Raw genomic sequence first — 27,139 nt, 5'->3', positions numbered from 1 at the left:
ATTCGGCGGAAAAATACTTTCAAAACCCCCAAAATACTGAAAATTAGGAGGTACCGTTATATGGGGGCTACCAGAAAAAGTGGACCTATATTTATAATTTTTTGTGGAGATATTGAGTACCTAATAAGAACCCAATGTACCAAATTTCAGCGAATTCGGTTGAAAAACGCGCTCAAGAACCCTAAAATACCGAAAATATGGTGGGTACCCTTATATGGGAGCTATGCCTAAACGTGGACCGATAAAGCCCATCTTCGAACTTGACCTGTCTGCAGACAAAAGACGACTCTATGCAAAATTTTGGCGATCTATCTCAATTCGTTTAGACGCTAGAGTGATTACAACAGACAGACGGACAGACGGACATGCTTAGATCATCATAGAATTTTACGCTGATCAAGAATATATATACTTTATAGGGTCGGAAATGATTATTTCAATGCGTTACAAACGGAAAAACACAACTAATATACCCTCCATACTATGGTGGAGGGTATAAAAAGGGGGTTATATGACTACTACCCCAAAAAGGGGGTGCATATTAATAACTTTTTGTAGGGAAATTTGTTACCATATACGACTACGAAATACCAAATTTCAGGGAATTCGGTTGAAAAACGTGCTCAAGAACCCTAAAATAGCGAAAAGTGGGGGGTACCCTTATATGGGGGCTACCCGAAAAAATTGACCTATATTTATAATTTTTAGTATAGAGATTTGCTACCCAATAAGAACTCAAAGTACCGAATTTCAGCGAATTCGGTCGAAAAATGCGATCAAACCCCCCAAAATACCTCAAAATTGGGGGTACCCTTATATGGGGGCTATCCGAACATATAGACCCATATTTATAATGTTCAGTGGAAAGATTTGCTACCCAATAAGAACTCAATATACCAAATTTGAGCGAATTCAGTTGAAAAACGCGCTCAAGAACCCCAAAATACCGAATATGAGGGTATCCGAAAACATGGACCTATATTCATAATTTTTTGTGGAGAGATTTTGTACCTATTAAGAACTCAAAATACTAAATTACAGCTAATTCGGCGGAAAAATACGTTCAAAACCCCCAAAATACTGAAAACTAGGAGGTACCGTTATATGGGGGCTACCAGAAAAAGTGGACCTATATTTATAATTTTTTGTGGAGATATTGAGTACCTAATAAGAACCCAATGTACCAAATTTCAGCGAATTCGGTTGAAAAACGCGCTCAAGAACCCCAAAATACCGAAAATATGGTGGGTACCCTTATATGGGAGCTATGCCTAAACGTGGACCGATAAAGCCCATCTTCGAACTTGACCTGTCTGCAGACAAAAGACGACTCTATGCAAAATTTTGGCGATCTATCTCAATTCGTTTAGACGCTAGAGTGATTACAACAGACAGACAGACGGACAGACGGACATGCATAGATCGTCATAGAATTTTACGCTGATCAAGAATATATATACTTTATAGGGTCGGAAATGATTATTTCGATGCGTTACAAACGGAAAAACAAAACTAATATACCCTCCATACTATGGTGGAGGGTATAAAAATGGCATATATTGGATCCACCCATATAAGCGACTTGACTCAGATTTGATATTTTGCACCCGCATTGATCTTTCTACTACAGTAGTTGGTATTGTAAAAGGGGTATATTGGTCCACGTTTTGGTTTAGCTCCCATATAACGGTGCCACAAATATTTGATATTACGGGGATTTTTGACACGTTTATTACACTAATTGGCTTAAATTTTATTACGTTTTGTTCTCATTGAGCATCAAATCTTCCTACCGATAATGATCAACATTTGCACACTTTTTAGGTTAGCCCACATATAATGGTATCCGCCATTATTCGATATTTTGAGGGTTTAAGCACATTTTTCAAAAGAATAAGCTGTAAATTGGTATTTTGGATTCGATTTGGCTATCAGTAGGCCTATTCTGCACCTTTTTAACAACATTCGATATTGTTTATTTTACAACAATTGAATTTGTTTGTTTTATTGTTTTTACAATAACAAAAGAAATTTAAACAATATCGAATGTTGTTAAAATTTACCGAATAGGCCTACAGGTCTGCCTACGAAAAATTGGCGTATGCTACCATGTAACGATACCCCGCAGTATTCGGTATTTTGATGGTTTTGGTCTCTATCTAACTAATTATAATTTGTTATTTTGGGTTGTGGTATGAAAGTGAAAATTATAAAAATTGGTCCACCATTTAGGGAAACCCACATATACCACTACACCCCAAATATCGATATTTTTGGTATCGTTATAAATTTTAGAGCAATTTGATATTTTAAATTCTTATTAACACTAGATTTCCGAAGTCGGTCATTTTGACCGTTTTTCAATTTCAAGTACAAAAACAACTGTGCATATAATGACACTTTTTTCAAATTTGGTGACTTTTTGTACCACATAGAATTACGTTTTTTATAAAAAAAGTCACCAAATTTGAAAAATTTGTTGTTTTTGTATTTGAAATTGAAAAACGGTCAAAATGACCGCCTTCGGCAATCTAGTGTTAAATAGAGGATGTCCCTTCCAAAAGTGATCAATATTGGCCCATGGTTCCGGTTACCACCCATATAAAGGTAACCCAATTTATTCGGTATTTTGGCTGGGTTTTTTCAAGTTCTCATGGGGTGTCAAATTTTTCTTCCTACCAAAAGTAATCAATATTTTGAAAACGTAGTCCCATTTTCCAACCGATGGAGCTGTAATTGAGTTCTTGAAGGCTGACTTAAATACACATGTGCGCGGTGTATATAGGTACAAGTTTTCATATAACCCCACTTTAAGTTCCGCCTCTTTTTCTGTATTAATAAATTTCGGATTTCTGGCGAGTAATTTTTTGGGGCTTGAACAATCCACTATCACACACCACCATAACATAGTCCCCATATAAATGTCTCGATAGACTTAAGGAATTTAGAATGCACCCTACGTGGCGGAGGGTGTAAAAAGTGCGGCCCGGCTGAAATTAACGACGTTTTTATTTATTAAAAAATAAATTGTGAAAAAATTTAAATTCGAATGCTCCTCCACTGTTTGGTTTGTGTAGGTAATACTCATATTTTCCAAGCGAATAGGCTATCCTCGAAAACATGTTTTTATAGGTTCCCATAATCAGGCACCGATTATCGCCTTAAATTGGCTACTCTTTAGTATTTTCGATGCACTATTGGTTACAAAATCCTCTTAAAAATGTAGTCGATTATAACACCCAGCTTGTTTTTCAACGCATCGGGAGTCGCTGCAATAGAGTACAGTTCCGGCATTTCCTACTTTGGAAGTTTCATGGCAAAATTCATAAATTTCAGTATTCGAAGCTTTACAATTATGATCGTATATTGGACCCAGACCATTTTGTAGAAAAGACAATATTTGTTTTGTGGCATATATAACTGTTCCGCAATTTCCCAATTTCGACTGTATGTCTGCCGTACTGTATGATATGGCATTTCCCTTTTTTCATTTATTTAATATATAGCAAGTGATACTGATATATGTGACACCCATATAGAATGTAATATGTTTTAAAATAAAATGCATAGAGCACCTCTTATATATACCCAAAGTGGTGTGCAATACCATATAGTCGGTCTCGGCCGGCTGGAAGTGGTTTATTTATTTGTTTTCTTATTATTGAGCATTTTTGTATGACATTAGATCGTACATTGGGGCGGATGAGTGATATCTCAAGTATACGCAGTTGAGTTTGGGCAGAAGAGTTCCTTGCTAAAGTGCATAATTTTGGGCGCACAACCTAAGAAGTTAATATAAATTATAAAATTTATACCCTACACAACAATGCTGCAAGGGTATTATAGCTTTGTGGGACCCGAAGAGTTTGTAACGCCGCGAACTATTGGTCCTAAGCCCACTTTTTAGTATACCGATCGTTATATATCGACAAGTTGAAAAAGACATGTGTGTTAATTATAATTTGTAAACACGTTACACGCGACAGTTATGGACCAGTCGACACGAAATTTTCTATATAGAACCGCTTCTGGCCATAGAAGACCCCTATAGTTTTTGGTAATGATCCATTAGTATTTAGTGGATGAATTGGACCAAAAACTTTAATTTTATCTGTTTTTTAAAACACATTAACCGAAAAAATTGACAGTATATTTAAAAGGAATGGTTAAAATTTCAATTAGTATTAATTATACGTATGTGTATATTCGGATGTGGAAATTATATTCAAATATTTATAGGAGTCGGCATATTATGATTTAGTTTAGAATTTCCATTGCCATGTCAATCGTTTTGAAATTCTTCATGAAATTTCGTTTATGATCAAAGACGACGCCTATAACTTTCAGTGGTTATAATATTTATTTTGTCTGGTTTTCTAGACCCAACATTTATAAACCGAAAATCACAAATTTGTAGCGTACAGGTGATCTGACCAACTATTTGGAATGACTATTTTGATAATAATCTTATGGCGTCCACGTTCTGGAAAAACATGATGCGGAAAAGATGCCTGAGTAGGAAAGATGAGCTGTTGACCTCAAATCGATCGCGAAATATTGCCCAGGATCGGAATATAGATTTTCAGAAAATTAGACTTTAGTGGTGGTTGTGTATGATGGGCCGCACCTTCGTATATTTTGTCTGCTGGCACATATTACTCATTAGACTTTGGTTCACATTTAGGTAAAGACCCTAATTTTTTTAAGATTTTGAGATTTTTCTTAAGTATAATTATTATTGGTAAAATATTTGGTTAGCTCACATAAAACACCACTCTCAAATTTCGATTTATAACAAATTGGTCTGTAATTTGGCCTTCTGAATTATTATTTTGTATTTTTTATAGGGAGAATATTTTGTGCTTGAAATTTTAAATTCTACGTTTTATATCTTACAAACTATAAGACGATTTAGCAATTCCGTTTGTCTGTAAGGGAATCGAGATACAAAACTGTAAGGTAAGATTCGAATAGATATATCGGTCCACATATATGTATATCCTCTCTATAATGGTATTTCGGTATTTTGAATTTTTGGTGGGACGGTATCGATATATCTGTATATACCAGTAAGGAAAGATCAAAAGTCGAGTAAAAGGGAAACATTTCAAAATTGCTCTCAGAGTACAAAATAATTTGAAAAGTTCGGGAACGCAAATCTAGTAAATATGCCAAAATTAGATGGCAATACTTCAAAATCAACATAACAGCCAATCAGAAGTAGGCATTCCTTTTACCATTTTTACTCGGCCAAATTTCTCGAGTAAAAAGTTTACGAAGAGAACGCCATTTTGTTTTGTCCTCTCTAAAATTTTATTCAATGTTTTACCAGTTTTGTGGGTTCAAGAACGGTTTTCGAGTAAAAAGTTGCAAAACATGTAAAATGAGTAGATTCTTTTAGGTTCTGGAACGGAACTAATAAAAACCATACTCATACCATTCTGAAAAATGTCATATCAATCAGTCATACTTAGATTTTTTGGTGTAACATTTTTATGAAATTCAGCAAAATTATGTTTGGGGGCTATATGTAAATCTGAACCGATTTCAACTAGATTTAATTTAGTACCCTGTGAAAATTTTGTCTGAATCGGAAAAATAGTGGGAGTAGTGGGAGTGCACCATTTACATTAAATTGGACGAAACGATATATGGGAGCTATATTTAAATCTGTACCGATTTCAACAAAACTTCACCGACGTTGAACTGGTCTGAATTCAGTACGCTGTGCAAAATTTTGCCACAATCGGGCAAATATTGGTGGTTTGGTTCACCATTATATGGGAGCTATATCTAAATCTGAACAAATAAATGACTTAACTTAATATAGTTGGTCCATCCCACTTTGGTCGTTTCCTTAATGGTTATCATAGTAGAAAGTATAAAAAGTTCGGAATAGTATCAATTAGCTGCTATACACCTACAACCAATACATACCACAATAAAAATCAGTTGCATGTGTAAGTAAAAATCAAACAAACATTTAAGATAAATTGAACCTAAGGTTCTAGAAAAAGTTTTCAGTTTATTTTTGTTTTCATTTATTGACACATGAATATCTTAATGTTCTTGTCGTACTCATTTCGATGCATACAAATGGATAAAAAAGACATTGGAAGTGTCGTATGCCAGTCAGTTTGTTGTGTGTGTCCGTCAGTCAGTCTGTCCGCATATAGAATAATAAGTAATATTTTTGTTGTATCTTTGAGATAATAAACAAAAACCTAGTAAGAACAAATAAGCACACAACGTACACACATTTACAAATATCATTTCTCGTTTTCGTTTTTTGTCTTAGCACCAATGCATCTGTAGGAATACAGAAAACGTATTCAGTCACCCCAGCCAAAGTGCCCAGAGAGAGAGAGAGGCAGGGGCAGAGCAGGAGCATATCCAAACATGGAACCATCAAAATCGACTTCACTCTGATTGACTCGCTCGCTGCGACTTGGTGTATGCCGCTTGCTACGCCGCAAAAAGTGTGGACATTCAATGTGGCCATGATGAAAATGATAAACAAAGAACAGCACAAAACGAAACGGGTTTGATGAAGTCTGTGGCTGCTTCCCTGTCTGCCTCGTTGCCGCCTTTGTTCCCGTCTATGGATTTTATTACGCCATGGATAGATGGACTACAAATGGTTGTTGGATGGCTGACTAGCTAGCTGGTCTGGCCTGGCTGGTTTGCTGTTGGAAATCATGATGTTGCTGATGATGATGATGATGTGTGGATGTTGTGCCGGTACTCTTATATACATACGAAATCTATATAGCATAGAGAGCAGTACATATGTATGTATGTATAGTATGCATGAATAATGAATTTTTTGATCGGATGATTAGTTTTTCTTTCTTTCTCTGTTGTTGTTGTTTTGCTGTTTATTGTAATCTATATAATCAGTCTTCCACAGTCACGTCTCTAGTAGTTTTCCATACACATATATATTTTGTTTTTCATTTTGTTTTTTTTTTTTTATTTCGGAGTTTTCGAAAGTGGCATCAATTCAATTGTTGGCTGGCTCAGAGCCGCTTGCCTGTACGTGAAGGATCATCTCAAATGGATCCCATTCCAAATCTGATTCGTTTTTAACACGTCTACGTGAGCTGGCAACAATTGCATGACCCGGCAAAAGTCCCACCAGGCCAGCAGCTGCTGCTGCTCCGCCGCCACCACCACCAATCACACCATTGCCATGAGTAGTGTGCACAGTAAGTTCACCATTCTCATCACACATGCTCAATTGTGGATGATGGTGCATGTGATGGGCCTGGTGAAGGGAGGCCGTGCTGCCACCGCCGCCTTCGCCACCACCAGCCGTAGACAATGTTGTGGAGGAGTTTAGGCTACTCGTGCTGGTGGATCGTATGTATCTTATCTGTTGCTGCTGTTGTTGTTGTTGTTGCTGTGGACTGTGCATGTTATGTTGTTGTTGCTGCTGTTGGTGTTGCTGTTGATGTTGCTGCTGCTGCAATTGAGCTTGTTGTTGATGATGGTTTTGCATTTGTTGCTTTTCACTAACAATCTCTTGTATGTGTTCACGTGTTTGCTCACGCTCGTCAACTTTTTTGGCCAAAATGTCACGCATAAAAGACATGCGTTCAAAGTGCTCCCACGAAGAATGGAAATGCTCTTGGCCATAACGAGCATGCCGTTCCTTCTGCAATTCGTCGACATAACGTTGTTTGATAATCGACCAACGTGTCTGAACCAAACCTGAAAGATATGAAACTTTTGATCAGTCTCAACATAGATATCTAGAATCTTTGGACTTACTTGGCGTAAGACCTAACTCCACAGCAACCTCTTTCCACACCGCCGATGTACGGTTTTGACCCTTAGCTTGTTCTTTTTGACGTCCGGCCCATAATATCGGTCTAGCCTTGATGGCATCAATGATGCGACCGCGCATGCTGTTATTTAGTGAACCGGGCCGTCCCGGCTTGCGTAGGGGTGTAGTTGTGGTCTCAACAGTGACCGCAGCTGGTGGTACCAGACCCGTAAATCCGGTAAAGGGAGTTGTCTCGACACTAACCTCCGTTTGGGGTGCTACCGGTGGAAGCCAGGTGAAACTTCCACTAGGACGTCCACGGCCCTGAGATTGTGGCAGTGGTGGCGGTGAGGGCAAAGCCGGTGTCATTTCACTAACTTCTGAACCATTTGTGCCCGCTGCCCCCACTATTTTGGCCACAGTTATGTTGTACATAAAAGACATGGGCTCGAAGTGTTCCCATTTGGTGGTAAAACGTTCCTTGTGTAGAATTTGGCGATGTACCAGGTTATGGTAGTGATATTTCATTTGGCTCCAAATCGACTGAAGTTTAACTGAGAGAAAACAGCAAGTGAGAAGAGTATATGTAGTAAATTGTATTTGAGAGAGAGGGAGAGAGATAACAACGACGAGAGAGCAAACGCGATAGAGCTATGAACTATTGGCTTTGCTTACTTACCGGTGGGTACGTGGCCTCCAAATTGCTCAGCAATTTCATTCCACATGGGTGCCGTGACACTGCGGCACATATGCAATTTATTGTTGGAATCCCATATTTCAGGATATTTCTTGATAGCCTTCAACAGCTGAGCTCTGTTCACAAAAGGATCTTCCTTTGGCATTGTTCCAACCAACATCCAAAGCCAGCCACACGTAGAACAGCAGCAATGCGAACGCCACTTTCACTTCCTTCGGTTAGCCGGCAATGTCACCACGTCGTCCCTGCCTCTGTATACACTCAAAGGAAAGTCTCCTAATATCCTTCTTAATTTAACGCGCCGTAAAATACCGGTCTCAACGCGTCCTTTGACATCAATTATCGGCGAATAACTAAAAACAAAATCTGCGAGAATATGCGAACTGCAAACGAAAAAGCACCGTATGATTGGGGAAAATAGAGAAGCTCAACAACATACATAAAGCGCCACAACAAAAATACCACTACAACGACAGTGGGGCACGCAAACAGGCACATCGAAAGAGGCAAGTACGCTCAAACAGAGAATGACGAAAACGAAAGAAAACCCAAACAAAAGACGACGCTACTCACACCGGCACACAAACACACACGTTGTCGGGCAATGCCGAATGCACTCAGATTTATGGCACACAGCAACAGAGTGTACAGAGCATGCCAGAGAACAGAGTAGTGGAGACAAAGTAAAATACACACAGAAAATAATGGTATACAAGAGAACTGGCAAAATACTCGCACAAATACTAACATAACACTCACACCGATACGATGCGATACGAGCAGCAACATTACACAGTGAACAGATACACCGTCTGCCCACCGTCACCGTAATATCCCATCCACATCCGCAACAAACATCTGTGTCCATCGTTCGCTGCTAATATCACCGCGATAGTAAGAAGTAGGCAACCCGGTGGACAAAGTACGAGGGAATCCCAAGCATACAACACATACACACTCACTTGAGAGGTACTCCGACAATATACCAAAGCACACACTCACCGAGAGACTATGAAACGAAAGAGTAAAGCGCAAAAAGAGAGTAACATAAAATTACAAAATAGAATAAAAAGAATTGACAAAAACCGGCTTTACTTGCGAAGAGATTCGCCGGTTAGGTTTTGTTTGTTTCTTCTTTCTTTCTTTTGTTGTCGTGTGGATTAGCAACAACATTAACAACAGCACCAAGCAGTCAGTATTGGCGACAACATCAACAGTGCAATGGTTTGGTGATTTCTTGGTGGTGACGAAAGAGTCCAGGAAAGAGTTAGAATTGCCTTCTGTAAAACTAATGGCTGGCTGGCTGCTTATTTGTTTCCGTCATTGGTGTTGTGCAACCTGTCGATGAGAGGTGGGCCTGTACAAGAATTTAGAATAGACGAATAAATGAAGTAAACGTAAAAGCATTGCCTAAGTTTGTATAACCTCCACCATCAGGAGGACATACAAAATACCGAAATATGCAGAAATTCATTTTTCGTATCGGACGTCCCTGGAGACCTTTCCTAAAGCTGGAAGAATATATGCAGATTACATCGTGTGAGAATTAGCGAATGTTTAGGGTTATCATTATATGAGGGAATAAGCTTAATATAGCTAAATGTCGAACCTAATCATTTGGATTTGTATCTCAATACATCCCTTCATGTTAAATATTAAAAATTCCGAAAATCGGGTAGTATCATTATATGAGAGCTAGTCCTAAATTATCGAACCTGATGTTCTAGTTTTTGTCGATATCCTCCGAAGGTAGAACGATTACAGAATATGGCTAATTCGTCTTAGAATTCCATACTTTGTACGGAAATATATTAACAATGTTAATATAACAAGGGGGTTATCAAAAGGCGGCGAATATTAATAATTTGTGGTATGGAGATTTGTTACAAAATACGAACACAAAATACCAAATTACAGCGAATTTGGTTGAAAAACGCGCTTTAAACCCTCGAAATATCGAACCGTTGCCGTACCATTATTTGGGGACTAACTCAAAAATAGTTCTAAACCATGTCTTTTAAAAATATATTATAAAAATCCACGCCTATTATAGGTTCTTTTGTTCTTTAAATACCCGCCTATTATATGTCTCTTAAAAAATATTTTTAAAAAATCCAGGCCTATTATAGGTCTCCTAAAAAACATTTTAAAATATCCACGCCAATTTTATGTCTCTTAAAAAAACAAATCACGCCTGTTATGGGCGTTTGTTAAAAAATCAACGCCATTTATATCAACGCCAAAAATATACACCTATTATAGGTCCCGACAAAATTAATTAACAACTCTACGCATATTATATGTCCAGTTTTACGTTTCGATCATTGAAATAATCCCATCTTCGAACTTGGTCTGTCTGCAGACAAAAAACCACTTTGTTCCACATATATGTACTTGAATTTTCTCTAATGTTTCTACATTGCATTATTTTTTTCGTTGCCGTCTACTAGACTACAGGCACATGAGTTAGCATTGCTATAAAAATGCTTTTATAGATCTTTGGATTGAAACCCCATTTAAAGACTATGGTTCATCTGCAGAAATACCAGTATCATTTTAAGTTTCCTAAAAATTGTTAGTCGAATATATGTTTATGGATCTCAAAAATTCCCCAGAGAGTTAGTTTTGGCCTCATCAATCAAAAACTGATTTGGCCCCCTTGGCAAATATAAAATATGGGCTGCCCAGATCAGGACAGTAAAGTGTTTTGTGTGTACAAATGCACAAAACATTGAGTGTCAATGACGAGAGTTTCGCTTTCTGGCACAGAGAGTTAGTTCTAGCCTATTCACGGTGTACACAAATTGAGGCTCCCTCTCATTCTCATTCTTCTTTGTCTTCTCTCTAATACCTAGGCAGAAGCTGATTTATCAACAATCTCTGCTGTGTGCATGCAATTTACAACAATGTACACAGCACTTGTACGCAATGAGTGAATGCAGAGATACCAAAATACGAATAATTACCTTTTATATGTACGTATTATATACATATATACAATACGACATATATAGCCAGTCGCTGTCATCGACAATTGGGATACCATTGTGGGGGTATCTATGTAAGCACATTGAAACCATCATGCATCCATTCATTCATTGCACGGTGGAATGGGGGCCTATTAGAGTAATTTTGTTGCACTCACAAGTCTGACATACAAAAAAACGGATGTAGTTGAAAAAAAATATATATACACACGCACAATTTACAACATTTTACAAGTGCAACAAACATTTGGTGTAGCTAATGATGCCACATACTCGTCTAAGCATGTAAACATTATTTTGTATTCATTAGCTGCGTTTTGTGTGCGACAACAAACTGACATACTCACAATTTCAGCGTATAAATAAGATAAGTGTACGCAACATGACTTAGAAATGTTTCAGAAATTGTTCTTAAGTCAGAAAAAAAGTTAGGAGTATTGCAACGTTGTGTGCTGCCGAAACTGTCAACATATATACTTACATAAAAGTTTTGGTTCTGTCTACTGGCTAAGAAGCTACCAGAAAGTTCCTTCTATAGCTCTTAACTTCCAAACATGAAGAGGTTTGGTGGGCAAACAAACCTGATCAGACACCGAGGGAATTAACTGTATGAACAGTAATGTAAGAATACGTTACCACTACAAACGCAACCGACCAGTTTTTGGTAGATATACACACAATGTAGACTTATGGACAAACAAGCTGGTATGAATTGTCAACGAACCCGTCAGTATACTGGAACTAGGAGGTAATATACCAAGCTGTGGACCTACACCTATAAGGCTGGAAATTTTTTAGGGGGAACATGGAAACGGACGTTACGAAGCTTTCAAAACATGGTGAACCTCCAACAAGTAAAAAAGGCGTTAAGTTTGACCGGGCCGAACTTTTAACATCCTCCAGCATAGGTATACTGACAGTTACATATATTTAAGGTTGTATGACTAAAACCTCCTAAGTAACCAAAATTGGCCGGATCTTTATATGGGGGATATTATAAATAAGAGAATCTATGCAAATATTATACTGCATTACTGTCGCGACTCCTGATGTAATGGCTAACGAAATACAAATTCCAACATATTTCAAATGGACATTTTCCCTAAAATCTCAAAACAAGTTTAGAATGGTGATAACACATTTTATCAGTTTCAAACAATTTAGAGTCGATTTCCAAATGTCCATCAGTCAAAAGGAATAACCGCTTTCAACCAAACTTTGGACATCGTAATATTTCCCCTAAACTTCGTTCAATGTCCACTCCTTCTGGTCACTCCAAAATGGTCAAAATTGTACAAAGAAAAACATAATAATATCATGCGAACGGACTATCCTATTTGAACCAAACATTACACAACCTAGTTTCTTTAACAAGCCTAAATCAAGTCCGACGATGGTACCCATTGGTCCCTTCCTTGTCAAAAGTTTTAATATTTATAAATCCAATAATAGGCGAATAGAATGTCCAAATGAAATCAAACTTTGCACAACCTGGCATTTTTATCAAGCCTAGATCAAGTCCGAAATTTGGATGAACTGGCCACTCCGTCTGGTATTCGCCCCACAAATGATCAACATTTTCAATATCTACAAATTAAAATGGTCAACATTTTCAATTCAATTGAAATTTATATGAAATGAAGGTTCGATTTTAACCAAACTTTGCACATCCTATTGTCATTACCAAGCTTAGATCAAGCCTGAAGATGGGAGGTCCACTCCTTCTGATACCTCCTCCACAAAAGGACAACATTTTCAATATTTATAAATCCAATATCAGGCGAATGGAATGTCCGAAGTTTGCATATCTTCTTATCTTGACCAAGCCTACATAAAGTCCGGAGCTGGGAACCAGGGGTCCACTCCTTCTGATATCTTCTCCACAACCATAGACGGAGCGCATATATCTGTCGGCAACACCGACTGGCACTTTTTTACTTCTTAGTGTGGTATCTCAATACCTCCCTTCAAGCTAAATATTATATTTAAAACACCGAATATAGGGAGCAATTATTGGCCTGATATAGCTCATATACGAACCTGACATACCCTCCAAAGTAGCATGATAAGAGGAAAAGAACAAGCGGACGGAATTTCATACTTTTAGGATATATTCTGACTATTTCGAGTTTAGAATATCCCCCATACTATGGTGATATAAGATAATATGGGGACAATTTCAACACGCGAATCAGGTAAGTTAACTATTAAAATAAAATAATACTAAAATTAAAAGGGGTTAAAATAAAATTGAGCGAATATTAATAATTTTTGGTATAGAATTAAAACCCATTACCCAATTACAACCCAACATATCAAATTAAAGAAAATTCGATTGAAAAATTTTTTCAACATCTTTAAGATCCAGATATTTGGGACCACCACAATTCCGTTCCGTAATTCTGTTGAAAAACGTGACCAGCTCCCCAAAATACCAACATTTAAGGGACAGTTTTTATGGTGGCTACTGGAAAAATAGGAGAAATATTAATAAAATGACTAATTGCAGCTAATTTGTATCTGAAATCCTAAAAATACCGCTAATTTGGTGTGCCGATACATACGGGGCTAGATCTTTCATCCTGATCAAGAATACATATGCTTAATAAGGTCGGAAATGAGTATTTCGATAAGTTACAAACGGAAAAACAAATTTAATTATAGTGGAGGGTATAAAAATATAAGCGTTTTGAGCTGGATGAAAACGTTCTGCCATCGGGTGGTTCGTGACCAACACTGTATATATAAGTTCCAAAATAATTACTTCGTGGGGTTACGTATGAAAAACAGGTTTGGTTTTAGGATAATCTGTCAAAATGGAAATATGTGCCTAAGATATTTACTACATTTCTACAAAATTATCTGACATTTTCGTACTTATAAACGTATTATAGATGTCCAAATGCGATTACATATCTATTCACACTAGGCCACGACTAAATTTGTAGGCTCTAAAGTGAACAGGGCTTTTATGCTGCTTTGTTGCTAACAGAGAAACACCAAGCTGCAACAACAAGAGCAACAACAACCATACACCAGTAACAGCAGTGACCAACCAATACCAATAAAAGTGCAAACGAAAAAGGCATTAGGAAAATGAAAGAGAAAAGAAAGTTAGAGCACAAAGTAGGTGGTAAAGACAACAGCCAACAGCGAAGAGAGTTCAAAAGAAAGAAAGAAACGCGAATGCTTTGAAGCGGTGAGTTGTGCAGTTAATACAAGAGAAAAGTTACAATTATATACAAATTTACTATATGTATGTATGTACGATGGTACCAGATGCAATGCAACCACACAAGAAAAGGTGTTCGCAGTGAAGTGTCTATTGTGGTAGTATTGAATGAAGCATAATAGAAATACGAAAAGAACGACTTGCCACAAGTTTGTTTTACCCACTGCTACGACATTTTTCATTTACTGTTTGCGAAGTTGGTGCATACTTATCCAGAAACTTCTTACGTAAACGTAACGAATGTTATTAAAACAAACAAAAATATAAATCGGTTTCGATACAGTTCCCATATATATTATCGTCCGGTTTTATGTAAATGGTGCTCCAATGACACTGCGATTGTGCGAATGATATGAAATTTTGTATTAGAGTCGGTGTTGCCGACAGATATATGGTCGGCGGAGGTCTTCGAAATTATACACAGGTGCTATTGGATTAAAAGTTTTTTCAAACTTTTGACCCATTGTCGGGGATGTACCAGAAGGAATGGACCGATGGGTCCCATCTTTGGATTCGATCTAGACTAGGAAAAAATATTACGATGTGCAAAGTTTGGATGACATTTAGATCTTCCGTTCGATTTTCAAAGTTTCATAATTTTGACCCTTTGTGGGGAAGATACGGGAAGGAGTGTACTGATAAGCCCCATCTCCCAACAATAATTATATAGTGCATTTTCAGCACAATATTGAATATTTTGTGCAGGAGGTACCAAAAGGACTGGACCAATGGGTCCCATCTTCGAACTGTAATATTTTGTGCAAAGTTTGTTTCAAATTGAATATTCCGTTCGCATGATAACAATTAATTAATTTTCAAAATTTTGACGATTCTGTGGGGGAGGTTCCAGAAGGATTTCACCGAAATTCCCTATGTTCGAACTTGAACTAAAATTTTTTTCTTGCAATATTACCATGTGCAAAGTTTGGATTAAATCGGATACACCCTTCAAGAGTTATCGTGCGCACCAGCCGACCAGACATACGGACGGACATTTGTAAATCGGCTCCAAATTGTTTGTAAATCGACTCCAAATTGTTTGAAAGGGATTTGGTCCAAAGAAACATATGGTCTAAAATCAATATTTCGATGAGGCACATTTTTGCCATATCAATGTGTATAAAATGGGTATAAAAATGTGTATGCCTAGGGTATAAAAATGGGTTATTATTTTTTGTTAGAGATATTAGTTAACAAATATGAATCCAAAATATTCAATTACGTCCATATTTGTTGTAAAATCTGTTCAAAGTTCCGAAAATATCGAAATTTGAGGGGTACCGCTTTAATTTTGACCAGTATTAATTTGACCAGTATTAACATCTTTGGCAAAAATATTTGAAAACAAACAAATTAGAGAAAACAACAAATTGCAGCCAAAACAATAGAAAACTTGGTAAAAATCCTCAAAATATCAAAAGGTTGGGGTACCATTACATGGGGACTACCTCAAAAAGTGGACCAATGGTAGAAATTTTTGTCAGAAAGATTTGTTACCCAATCACAACCCAACATACCACATTACAGCCAATTTGGGGGTATATTCCAAATTAAGGTGTGAATCCTTATGTAAGTGTATGTTAATACATTTCATTTTACAATCGGTGTGTCATCATTGCAAACTAGTCTTTCACACACCTTATCAGATGTAAAATTATCACAAATTTATTTGATATTTGCAAAGTAGTTTTACATGTTTGCCATAAAACAAACACCTTCATAATTAATTAATGACTGTAAAGTAGCAGAAAGCAGGGGGCGCATTGGCGTAGCTAACATCGATTTCAGAGGATTTTACACGATATGTCAATTTATAGTCACCCTTGTGAATGATGAACCATAATGGCCCCCTTCGGTGGGGACCTAACCACGCCAATTTTATTGCCATCGTTTTGAGGAGAAACGAACGAACGAAAACAAATGTTTACATGATAATTAAACAGTTGGCACTATACGAGTAACTTGACATTTTCAATTCATTTGCAATGTTTACATTTTACTCGGTGATGTGTTCCAGGTTCTAGGTAGCACTCAAACGACTGGAAAAGCCATTTGTTATTGGGTTAGGTTAGTTTTATCACCGTCCGAGAAACAGACGGAGACCCCATAAAATCGCAAAGCGATAATCGTAAAAATCCACTGGATATAATGTGGAAATGCACAGCTTGGCCTTCAAAATGTTTTTTTTACGGCTACAAGTCTAGACTGAAATAAAATCTATAAAATTTTGTAATATACAAACAGTTGTAGCCATATGTATGTAAGTAAGTAATTTTACTACTGCTATTGTCGACAAAGAAGATAATTACAATTTTAATGTATTTTATTGCAAGTAGTATTTCACTCACTTACTTACTTTTATGACATATTCAAAACAACAAGTTTATTATACCTGCTTTTATAGGAAGCAAATATAGTAAAATCAATTGTTGTAATATTTAGTATAACTGATATTATTGAGTAATAACAATTGTTGTTGACTTAAGTATATTTATTACAATTATTGCAGCTATTGGGTGTATGTTCGAAATTATTATTAGCATACTGTTTAGATAAAACGCCTTCAAATTTAATTTGAATATATGTATGTATATTACACAGCAGAAAGGTTTATAGTTGCATTGCTAATCCATGGCATAACTTATAAAGATCCGATTGGACTTTGGCATTCTGAAGCACCCAGGCCCTATTTTAAAAAAAGCTCAGGCATTTATATCAAATATTACACTGTAACGCATGTTTCACCCTGAAAATCTTCAACCAATTGGGGCCAACATTTTAGGTTTAAAAAGCGTGACTGGGCTTTTATTTATTAGCTAAGGATTTTCTTGAAATACGATTTTAAATTTCTGTGTGCTATAAAGTGTCAAGAGCAGAATTATCAATACATTGATATTGTTTTAAGGAGCACCAACGCTATTTTGTAGTTTAAAAACTTCTATGGCTTATAGTTTTGAGTCCTAATATTGTATCGTATAAATCGGCTATATCCTAAACAGTTGTTGAGATTTTTACTCGAAATTTTGGAAGGACATCCATGATTTAGTGTATGTTCTTACTAGAACTAAATAATAAGTAGTTTTTTTTTTAATAATTATACCCTTCACTACACTGTGGTACAGAGTATTATGTCTTTGTGCATATGTTTGTAACAGCAAAAATAATCGAGATAGACCCATGGTTCCTTTTGAGAATATACATAGAATCACTTTCAAAGTCGATTTATGCATGTCCGTCCGTCCGTCTGTCCATGTTAAATTGTATACAAAGTACAGGTCGCATTTATGATCCGAATTGGATGAAATTTGGCATAGGTCACTTATTCGGCCCAAGGACGAACCCTATTGAAATTGGGAAAAATCGGTTCAGATTTAGATATAGCTCCCATATATATATTTAACCGATTTAACGTAAACGGTCCCTATATATCTTTCGATTTGCACGACATTTGGTACAGCCTAATCATTTAGGTCTAGAATGATGTCTGCCAAGTTTCGTAAAAATCGGTCCAGATTTAGATATAGCTCCCATATATACTTTCGTCCGATTTCATGTAAATGGTGCCCCAAAGTCCCTATATATCTTACGATTTGCACGAAATTTGGCATAACGTACTGAATTGAGCCTAGAATGATGTCTGCCAACTTTCAAGAAAATTGGTCCTGATTTAGATATATCTCCCATATATAGTTTCGTCCGATTTCATGTAAATGGTGCCCCAAAGTCCCTATATATCTTTCGTTTGGACGAAATTTGGTACAGCCTAATCACTTAGGTCTAGAATGATGTCTGCCAAGTTTCGAGAAAATCGGTCCAGATTTAGATATAGCTCCCATATAGTTTCGGCCGATTTCATGTAAATGGTGCCCCAAAGTCCCTATATATCTTTCGATTTGCACGAAATTTGGCATAACGTACTTAATTAAGCCTAGAGTGATGTCTGCCAAGTTTCGCGAAAATCGGTCCATATTTAGATATAGCTCCCATATATAGTTTCGTCCGATTTCATGTAAATGGTGCCCCAAAGTCCCTATATATCTTTCGATTTGCATATATCGAAATTTGGTACAGCCTAATCATTTAGGTCTAGAATGATGTCTGCCAAGTTTCGTGAAAATCGGTCCAGATTTAGATAGATATAACCCTTTTTATTATAGATTGATTTTACGTAATTGACGCACCATACATATTTTCGCCCCATTTCAAGTAAAATTGGGCATCAAACTCCTCATTTTAGTCAGATTGACATCAAAGTTTGCACATCGTACAAAATTGAGCATAAAATTATATAGTTGCGTTTTCTAGAAGTACAGACAAAGCCCAAGGAATGACCTATTTGTATTTGTTTGAAGTCGATTTACATACTTTATGGATAGATCTAGGTAGATTCACATTTAGATAAATATCACATATTTTATTTCATCCAATTTCATGCTAATAGTCCTGTTTAATATACCCATTGTGCTGAAGGATATCATATAGTCGGCCCCGTCCGACTTCACTACTTTCCTTACTGGTAATACTTTTACACAAGCTAATTTTGTTGCATTTGGCTCATGTTTGAATATTCTTAAGACCGATTGCTGTTTTGTTCCCAAATATCCATGATGGAAGCATAGCGTATTGTTTGCAAAATTTCTTCGCACCAATCCGCAAATTTAATATATCGGTCCATGTTTTGGTGTAGCTCCCATATAACGGTACTCCCCAATATTCATAATTTTGGGGCTTTCGAACGCGTTTTACAACCAAATTCCATCTCCGTACCAAAAATAATTAATATTGAGCAAAGTTTCAGGGAAGCCCTTAATATTCGGTATTTATACAATTTTCGAGCTATACCGAAATCTGTACCGATTTTCCCGACACTTACCACTTATCATTCCTGACTCAATTCAGTACGCTGTGCCAAATTTCGTGCAAATCGAAAGACATATAGGGATTTTGTTGCACCATTTACCATAAATCGGTCGAAAATATATATGGGAGCTATATCTAAATCTGAACCGATTTTCAGGAAACTTAGCACACATCATTCTGGGCTTAATTCAGTACATAATGCTAAATTTCGTGCAAATTGAAAGATATAAGGGGATTTTGGTGCATCATTTACCTTAAATCGGATGAGCTATATCTAAATCTGAACCGTTTTTCCCAATTTCAAAAGGGTTCGTCCTTGGGCCAAATAAATGAGCTGTGCCAAATTTCATTCAATTCGAACCTGTACTTTGTTTACAATTTAACATGGACAGACAGACGGACGGGCGGATGGATGGACGGACATGCATAAATCGACTTTGAGAGTGATTCTATGCATATTCTCAAAAGGAACCCTGTGTCTATCTCGTTTCCTTTTGCCTGTTACAAACATATGCACAAAGATATAATACCCTGTACCACAGTATGGTGAAGGGTATAAAAAGGACCATTTTTGGCAGGAAGACTAGATACCCAATTATAGCCCAACGTACCACAATTAAAAACTTGTCCAAAATCCTTAAAATGGGAACCGTTACCTTAAAACCAATATATATTCGACCCTAGCTATATTCAAAATTTCAGAGCCCTATATCCATTCCTTCGAAAGATAGCCTGATTACAACAGACGGGCGGACATGGCAATGTCTTATTAGATTTTGTGAATTAGAAGGAAATGATAAACTATTGTGCTGTGTATAAAAGAAACTAAATCGTTCAAGGGTTGAAACAAACTCGTTGTAACGGCAACATAGTTTTGAGAAAGGAAATAATGTTCAGACATCGTATACGATTTACAAATACAGCTACATATTTTGATTATAACAAGATGTTAAATTTCTCCAACAATTTACATAAATTTATACGATAAAATTCATATTTAACTTCCTTATTAGGGTGGATGTAATCAAATTCAAATTCTAATCATAATTATTGTGAACATCCAATGGAAGTAGGCAGTGTGGGCAGCAAATGCTCTCTGAATGTGTTGTTTCTTTTCAAAACAACATCATGTTATTATTCTATTTGCATACATTTAATTGTTGTTTCCGGCATGGTCATTAATCATGGATATTTCGAAAGGAATCTTTTTAAGTAGATGCGCCATTTTAAGATCCTGATTTGAAAATAAATGTATTTGATATTCAATTATTTATCATTAAAATTGTATATTTAAACGTTTGAAAATTGATTGGACTTAAGTGGTTGACCAGGCCGGCACAACTACTACGTACACCTAGATTACTGTTCGCCTGTGCTTTACAGGGTCAACAACAAATTACTCTGCCAAATAATGGTCCCAATAAATGTGGTAATTTCGAATTCTCATTAAACCTAATTGCAACCATAAATTATTTAAAAACCAATTAATGTTCCATTTGGTATTCCATTCATCCTACTGATGTTATGGTCCCAGCTACTTTTGCATACTCCCACCACACACATACACATAGAGAGACAGCTCCTACTAGTCCGTGGGATAATGACGATGATGATGGTTGTTGGTTGGCTGCCTGGCTGGATGGCTAGTTGTGGCGATGATGCCACAGAAAGTAATTAGAATTTTCAAAATGAAATCCTGTTCAATTAAACTGAAAGTTACGACCAAGTATTTTTGCGAAACTCAAAATTATGTATAGCAGTTGTAATGCCGTTCATTTACGTGGATATATTTTTGTATACACATACATACATATGTATTCTGGGCAAAGTAAGTACTTCTGGATCTGAATTTAACATTCTACCACTACCAATCCTCCCCCACCGACCCATAGAACAATGGAAATAAAATCTGGCCACAAAAAGAACTCAACTTTCTTCCACTTCTTCTTCTTGATCTTCTTCCACCACCATGCATAGAATATTTAGTTACATAATTTTAATTTGACCCAAGGAAGCCACAAAGAAAGTTGTTGATGTTGGTTGACTGGGTGGTTAGCTCGGTAATGTTTTAGTGTTTTTTCTTGTGCTCAGTATGGCTGGAGAAGACTTTTTTGGCTAGCTTTTTATTTATTCCAGTTTATAATGACAAAAAAGTTTCCAAGAAGAGATTTGAGGCAAGCGGACGAAGTCAGTGCAGAACTCAGTAGCACACAATGGACAATTCTGTGTGCTTGGAATGGTTTACGTTTTATGCAAATACCCATGGCAAACAAGTAACGAATAAATAACAAATTGACTTAATTTTTATTTGAGAGAAATGTGCCAAAAGCAATTTATAAATACTGCAGTAGAACATCAATGTCGAGCAAAACCAAAGCCATGGCCCACTGACACAAGTCTGGGGAGCCAAAGTCAAGCCAAGCCATGGTAATGAGTATGGGTGGGTATAATTGCAGGAAGGAAGTGTAGTTTTGCAAAAACAAAAATAAAACACATTACTCAAAGGACTGAAATGAATAATTTAAAAGGGGAATGTCATTAGGGTACCAATTGAATGGCAAACAACAAGATTGTTAAATTAAAAGAACAACAACAACTAAATAATTTTACATCAACAAAAAAATAATTTTACAAAATTTACCACAAGTATAAAATGAATGGTAAAGAATCATATCTATAACTCTTCAACTTCACATAGTCGTCTGTGTAAATCATGTCTACCCACGAGTAACTATGTTATACGGCCGCGACATCTGATGTATTTAATAATTACCGGGATAATAATAAAAAGGATATACTAAAAAGGCCTATACAGAAAATTTTTAATGGGAATTTTTAGTTTCAAAACATGGACTGACATTGATAATACTATGTGAAACATATGTCTAAAATCCTCAAAATACGGCAATTTAGAGGGCATAGTAATATAATATACCCAAAGGGAGGCCAATATTGAGGGGCGATGTATAAATATGAGAGGCGATGGCAATTTAGAACCATCTTCAAGCTAAATATTTAAAATATTGGCCCATAGTGCATTGGTATACACATGTTTTTTGTGCAACCTTAGGAAGTGTGTTAATGGTTCGGAAGGATAAGTGGTCTTAGAACATTTATGTTGCTCAAATTTCTTAAGGCGATCGGGATATTTACATGGGGAATATGTAATAATTTTATGAAAAGTAGGTTGTTTATGCTCCGAAATTATAATATTCCAAATTACAGAAAACTTAAACGACACTTTTGTATGTAGGACGGGTTCTACTCAATGAGGACCCCTATTATTTTTAATATTTATGGAAATGAAATTTATGAAATGGACAAAAAACTTTATTTTTGTCTGTTCTGGTCACTGTAGAGGCTGCAATTATGACCCGAAATTTTACATGGGGAAGAGGATCAGACCAAAGAATAAGCGTGTCTGTTTTGCTAAAGATCGTTCAACATTTAGCGGGTAAAATGGACACCCACTTTTGTGTGAAAAGTGGAAAAAGTAGCTATATATGTGGTATATATTTACTCCTGAAGAACATAGACCGGATAAGTATATTCAAGAGAAGTAGTTGACTTTAACACTGATAGCAATTATATTCTAGTTCCGGTTATGGTCAAGGACGACGCCTATAATTTTCCATGATTTTGAGAAGATATTTAAAGGGTGTAATGAACCGAAATGAAAAATATTTTTGTCAGATTTTCTTTAGAGGTCATTATGATATGCAGAACATCACATATTTTACACAAATACTTAAAATGGCTGTTTAGATGATGATCAGTTAATATTCCGAGGGTCAAATCAACCAATACCTAAAGTGACTAGATTTTTATTTCTTGGCATAAATATTCACCTCGGAAAAATAAGATTTGGAAAATATCCCAGGTTTAGAAAGTGGAGCTGTTGGACTACAATCGGTCAAGAGAGTGCAAATATCGAGAAATATTGTCCTGGCTCGGAATATACATTCGCAGAAACTTAGTCTTCAGTGGTAATTGTGTAAGGTATCATATTTTCAGTCCGTCCGGCTATACTACTCCTCGCACTGTTAAAAATTTATTATATACAAAACTTGGGCCAATATATAACCGCACACATTTTTATTAAAATCAGTCTTCCAAACATTTTTATAATAAATTATTGGTTGAAAATCAGATTAAAGTTTTCAAAATACCAAACATGGGATGGCATTGATAATTTTTGGATGGAAGATTTGACACACCATGCAAAATTTGATAAGTCTAATAAGAGCGAATTAGGTTGAAAGACATAACTAAACAAGGAGGCTACCCGGAAAATTGGGCCAATATTGATAATTGTTGGTTGTGAGTTTTTTTACACAATAAAATTACAGAGTCTAAGCTCCCCAAAATACCGATGTTTCGGATCAACCAATGTCGATAATGTTTAGTAAGATATGTGGACACCCCAATGGTACCTTTAACCAGTAGGGAAGTAGTAAAGTCGGACTGGACCGGTATCCTTACAATTGCATGTCAATGTTCCCTCGAAGGAACATAATCATGCCTTTCTGCAACCTATGATAAATTTAATTCCATTCGGTCAGTCTTAGAGTCGTCTGCGTACCATGGGACAAATTTATGGAAAAATGATTTGTAGCACTGTATGTGGTGAAGGGTATAAAAATTAAATAAAAGACAATTCGGCTCAATTACTTTAAAACATAGAATAATGGGGGTTACCATTATATGGGGGCTAACCGGAAACATGGAACAATGTTGATAACACAAAAACTAATTACCGGGAAATTTCAACAGGTTATGTAAGGGGGGCTAAAATAGAAAATAGACGCGTGTATGGGCGTTTTGAAAGTTTACGTCGGGGTAACCTAAAAGGAGGGGGCAATATTCCCCCTTTTCAAGAATTTTAATAATTTTCGTATTCCTTGAAATCCTTGCATTTTGGGTATATAGTGTCTTCGGCAATATTACTTATAAAATATCGAGGTGTTTTCGGTCCTCTTTTCAAGAAGTAAATGAAAACTCATTCAAAACGGGGTTAAAGGTGCTCTGAATATTCCACAGAAATGTTCGCCATAACGTTTTACTAAAAGTCTCAGAATAGACTAAAACTCAAAAATCTGCCTAAACGTCAAAAATCTTAAAAATCAAAAAAAATCATTTTAGGGTTAATATCGTACTTATTACTAGTTTTTGTCCATTTTTCCAAAACATGTCGCTTTAGAAAGATGGTATGAGGAACAATAATATTCTATCAATTCAATTTTTAGCATCAGTCACTGAACAAGAGAAATCTGTATATATATATAATGTATATACCGAATATATATTCATACATTTTGAAAAAAAAATTCAAAATGTTCTTGTATTTTTTTCAAAGACATTTTCGAGTACTTTTTCGGGGAGGAGTTAAGTTGTATAGGGCAAACCCAAAACATAAAACTACGTTGATTATTTTTCGTAGGCAGGTCTGAAAGTCAAAGTGAAACCGAAATGCCAAATTGCATCTACTTCTGTTGAAAGTCTAAAATCCTCCAAAAATGTGAAATAGAGGATATAAAAGGGTGATAATATTTACCATTTTTAGTAGGAAGATTTGTTACCAAATAGGAAGCTGAAATACAAATTTATTCTGTTGGAAATACGCTCAAAACCCCTAAAAATAATATTCGCCCAAACACGAATATTAATAATTTAATTAATTTTTGGCGAGAAGATTTGGTACCCAATTTGAGCCCTAATAACCAAATTACAGTCAATTCGACTGAGAAGCTTATCCAAAACATCTAGATATTTGGGGGATACCGTTATACGAAAACTGGAGATATTTCGTACCAAATGAAAGGGGAAAGGGTATTATGTCTTAGTGCATGGTTCCTTTTGAGAATATGCATAAATTCACTTTCTCAATCGATTTAAGCATGTTCGTCCGTCTGTTGATATTAAATTGTAAATAAAATACAGGTCGCATTTATAATCCGATTTGGATGAAATTTCGCACAGCTCATTTATTTGGCACAAGGACGAACCCAATTGATATTGGGAAAAATCGGTTCAGAGTTAGATATAGCTCCTATATATGTTTTCATCCGATTTAAGGTAAATGGTGTACCAAAGTCTCTATATATCTTTCGATTTGCACGAAATTTGGTAGAGCCCACTGAATTAGGTCTAGAATAATGTGTGCCAAGTTTCGTGAAAATCGATTCAGATATAGATGTACCAAAGTCCCTATGTTTTCATCCGATTTAAGGTAAATGGTGTACCAAAGTCTCTATATATCTTTCGATTTGCACGAAATTTGGTAGAGCCCACTGAATTAGGTCTAGAATAATGTGTGCCAAGTTTCGTGAAAATCGATTCAGATATAGATGTACCAAAGTCCCTATATATCTTTCGGTTTGCACGAAATTTGGTATAGCCCACTGAATTATGTGTGCCAAGTTTCGTGAAAATCGGTTCAGATCTAGATATAGCTCCCATATATAGTTTGGAACGATTTTAGATAAATGGTGCACTAAAGTCCCTGAAAATCATCTGATTTGCACGCATTTTGGCATAGCGTATTGAATTAAGTCTAGAATGACGTGTGCTAAATTTCGTGAAAATCGGTTCAGATTTAGATATAGCTCCCATATATAGTTTTGCCCGATTTTAGGTAAATGGTGCTCCAAGGTCCCTTCAAATCATTTGATTTGCACGAATTTTGGTATAGCGTACTAAATTAAGACTAGAATAATGTGTGCAAAGTTTTGTGGAAATTGGTTCGGATATAGATATATCTCCCATATATATTTTCGTCCGATTTACGGTAATTGGTGCACCAAAGTCCCTATATATTTTCCGATTTGCACGAAATTTGGCACAGCGTACTGAATTGAGCCTAGAATGATGTGTACACCTCCTATATATATTTTCGTCCGATAACGTACTGATGTTAATATAAATTTATCTCTGGCAAGTTTGCTTGAAATCGGTTCAGATATAGATATATCGTAGCTTCCATATATAATTTCGACTTATTTATGTTAATTGTACACCAAATGATCAATTCTACACCAAATAATAATATCGTGTGTCAAGTTTGCTTTAAATCGATTTACACAAATCTGTCCCACTGCGCGCGAACGACTTTCCCAAATGAAATGAAATTTAGCATAGGTTCCAGAAAGACATAAAAATTACATATTTAGGTTCGTTCAATTTCATGTCAAAATTCCTTCAAAAAGGCGACGTCTTTTCGGATACATACGGATACGGATAGAATATACCCAAAGTGGTGGAAAAAAACCTGACTTTACTTTACCTGAAGGCATCCGGTGCTCGTTCTGAATGTGTCATTTCCACCAAAGTACCGATAAAAGATTACACCAAGAAATTTAACATTATTTAACTGAGATTATACTTATCATCAACTAATTTTATATTTTCGATATTTTTGCAATATTCAATGAAAAATGAAGTTTTTATTGGTTATTTGTTAGATTTTGGCATTTACTAACACAACTGACATATATTATCGTCAATTTCATATAAACCAATTAAAAGCACGTTCCATAGATTAGTTTTTATTTAATTTTCAAGACCAAATTAAAGCACCGGCATATACCCAGACACAC

At 36.1% G+C, this 27,139-nt stretch overlaps 1 protein-coding gene across 1 annotated transcript; it reads right to left on the bottom strand.

The window, feature by feature from the left end:
* Positions 1–6,937: 6,937 nt before the first annotated feature.
* On the bottom strand, positions 6,938–9,094 carry LOC133326805 (protein couch potato). The gene is made up of 3 exons (XM_061535410.1): positions 8,448–9,094; positions 7,774–8,322; positions 6,938–7,713 (listed from the first exon to the last, which is right to left on the bottom strand). Exons 1-3 carry the CDS (start codon positions 8,608–8,610, stop codon positions 7,004–7,006), a joined length of 1,422 nt encoding a protein of 473 aa, XP_061391394.1. The 5' UTR covers positions 8,611–9,094; the 3' UTR covers positions 6,938–7,003.
* Positions 9,095–27,139: the final 18,045 nt, after the last annotated feature.

The sequence above is a fragment of the Musca vetustissima genome, unplaced genomic scaffold, assembly GCF_032173495.1.
Source record: "Musca vetustissima isolate MV318-11 ecotype Yass unplaced genomic scaffold, APGP_CSIRO_Mvet_v1 utg4840, whole genome shotgun sequence".
In the NCBI taxonomy this organism is placed as follows: Eukaryota; Metazoa; Arthropoda; class Insecta; order Diptera; family Muscidae; genus Musca; species Musca vetustissima.
Note: the sequence above shows the minus strand (reverse complement) of the source record. Positions and strands in the feature narration are given on the sequence as shown.